The sequence below is a fragment of the Buceros rhinoceros genome, unplaced genomic scaffold, assembly GCF_000710305.1.
Source record: "Buceros rhinoceros silvestris isolate BGI_N320 unplaced genomic scaffold, ASM71030v1 scaffold42999, whole genome shotgun sequence".
Taxonomy (NCBI): domain Eukaryota; kingdom Metazoa; phylum Chordata; class Aves; order Bucerotiformes; family Bucerotidae; genus Buceros; species Buceros rhinoceros.
The window spans coordinates 3,850-6,198 of NW_010432894.1; the positions used below are offsets into that span (position 1 = coordinate 3,850).

The 2,349-nt window shown below is 58.7% G+C and overlaps 1 protein-coding gene across 1 annotated transcript in view; it reads left to right on the plus strand.

The window, feature by feature from the left end:
• Positions 1-917: 917 nt before the first annotated feature.
• LOC104500296 (kelch-like protein 24) overlaps positions 918-2,349 on the plus strand; it is a 2,889-nt gene continuing 1,457 nt past the window's right edge. The window contains exons 1-2 of the mRNA XM_010143914.1: positions 918-1,157; positions 1,302-1,983. Coding sequence (XP_010142216.1) covers positions 918-1,157; positions 1,302-1,983 — 922 coding nt within the window. The remainder of the gene's footprint in view (positions 1,158-1,301; positions 1,984-2,349) is intronic.

A 2,349-nucleotide genomic window follows, 5' to 3' on the forward strand; every position in this document is an offset into this window, starting at 1 on the left:
ACCCATGATCCTGCAGCCGGATTTTAAAGGTGGATGTGCCTTTCTGTCAAATTAATTCCTACATGTGACTCCAAAACCGTCGGTAACAGCAGTTTTGCAGAAGCCCCCTCCAGAAATGCAGGAGGGAACCTCCGGGGAAAGACGTTACTCTTGACCCAGAGCTGAACTTCACTGAGGAACGGGACGGAATCCTGCTGGGACGGGCCCTTTGGGGAAAGGGGCACCAGCTGAAGGTCAGTTCAAGGTCATGCCAATCCCTCCTCTCAGTAGCTTGGTCCAAGCGCTTGGGACACTCGCCCTGCGGAGTCAGCGAGCTCTTGCTCCTCCTGTGTCTGTTGATTCAGCGTGTCGAGGTTGAGGAGGATGGAACATGCGAGAGCCATCGGGTTTGAGCGGGGGTTGCTCCTTCCCTCCATCTCTGACCAAAGTCTGAACTGAACACAGACAAGCCACAGCCGCCAGTCTGGAGTTTGGTTTTAAAGCGGGCGGGTGAAGGGTGCGGCCTTGGGAGTCGGGGTTTTCCCCGTTCCGTCGTGATGGACGGTTTCTCCCGAACGGCTTCACTCTTCCACCCCCTCCTGCTACGCAGCCAGTGCTCGGGGAGGTCTGGGTGGTCCCTCGCTCCTCCCGGTGGTCCGGGCTCTTTGCTGAGCTCACGGCTCCCCGAGGCCGCTGTGCTCCGACCCGGCAGCGGCAGGTGCCCAGTAGCTCTGGGCCTTTGGGGTTGCACAGCTCCGCTGCTGTTGCGGGGAAGGCTGAGAGGCAAAGCAGGAGGGTAGAAAACACGCTCTATTTTTAGGACGCGATTGGCTTATCTCGAATTGATCCTTGCTGGGGGATAGTGTTTCCAGAGAGCTCCCCTGAGGAACGGCTGCCTAAGGGCTGGGATAATTTTAACCGCCTGGCAGCCGGCAAGCATGGAGCCTGCAGAGGAACCCGAGGCGCCGGGGGCTCGGGCAGAAGCCGCCGCAGACACGGTCCTCGAGGTTGGGGAGAGACTCTTCCCGGTCAGCCGCAGGCTGCTCGCGGTACACAGTCGTTATTTCGAAGCCCTGTTTTTTGGGGGGACGAGGGAGAGCTCTGAGCACCACATAGTGATCAGAGGGGTCGAGGCAGCACCTTTTCAGGCCCTGCTCGAGTTCACCCGCACAGCCCAGGTGCTCATAGGCCAAGAAAACGTCACCAGCTTAGAAGCCATGTTTTTTGGGGGGACGAGGGAGAGCTCTGAGCACCACATAGTGATCAGAGGGGTCGAGGCAGCACCTTTTCAGGCCCTGCTCGAGTTCACCCGCACAGCCCAGGTGCTCATAGGCCAAGAAAACGTCACCAGCTTACTGGAAACAGCTGATTTTTTTCAGTTCGACAGGGTGAAACTCCTGTGTGAGAAGTTTCTGGAGCGAGAGCTGCACGTTTCCAACTGCCTCGGCCTGATGACCTACTCGCAGCAGTTTGCCTTCAGAGAGCTGCACGCGTCTGCCGTGCACGTGGCTCTCACGCACTGGGGGGATGTGGTGTGCCAGGAGGAGTTCAAGGCGCTGCCCAAAGAAGCGCTGATGCAGCTGCTCAGAAGCGACGACCTCTTCGTTCCGCGAGAAGATGTGGTTTTTGACAGCGTGATGAGGTGGATCCTGGAGGACCCCGCAGCGAGGGAGGACGACTTCCTGGATTTGGTGGGCGAAGTCAGGGTCACTTTTCTGAGTTTGTCTTTCCTCGATCTCTTGGTGAAACGCAGCAAGCGCCCGGGGGAGCCTGATGCCTTCTCCAGGCTGGTGAAGCAGCTGGACAGCTGTCCCCCACCCCGCTGGCACAGCGCGGAGCTGAGCCCTTGTGCCGGCCGGAGCTACGACACCTTGTACGTCCTGGGAGGAAAGCACGACAAGGAGCAGCAAGAATTATTTCTCTTTCAACCTAAGACAGGGAGCTGGCAGGCCTGCTCTCCGCTGCAGCGCAGGAACCTCACCCAGTACGCGGTGGCAGCAGTAGGTAACTGCCGGAGAAGTGGGACCGAGCCAGCGCAGGTGGGAGCTGAGGGAGAGAGACCCAAAGCAGCGAGTTCAGCTGCCGCTCGCGTAAAACTGCCTTGGTCAGCCAAACCTCCTTCCTGTGCGTGTTCATGTTCTTCAGAGTGGTTTTGGTTTCCTTAGTCCTGCAAGAACGTCAGACAAGGCTGGTGTTTCTTCTCGTAGAGCAGAAGCTACCGAACCACAGGATCATCTGGTTGGGAGAGACCTTTAAGGTCATCGAGTCCAACCGTCCACCCTGCACTGCCGGGGGCCCTAAACCATGTCCCGCAGCAGCACCTCCCCAGGGGTGGGAAACACCTCCAGGGGTGGGGACTACACTACTGCC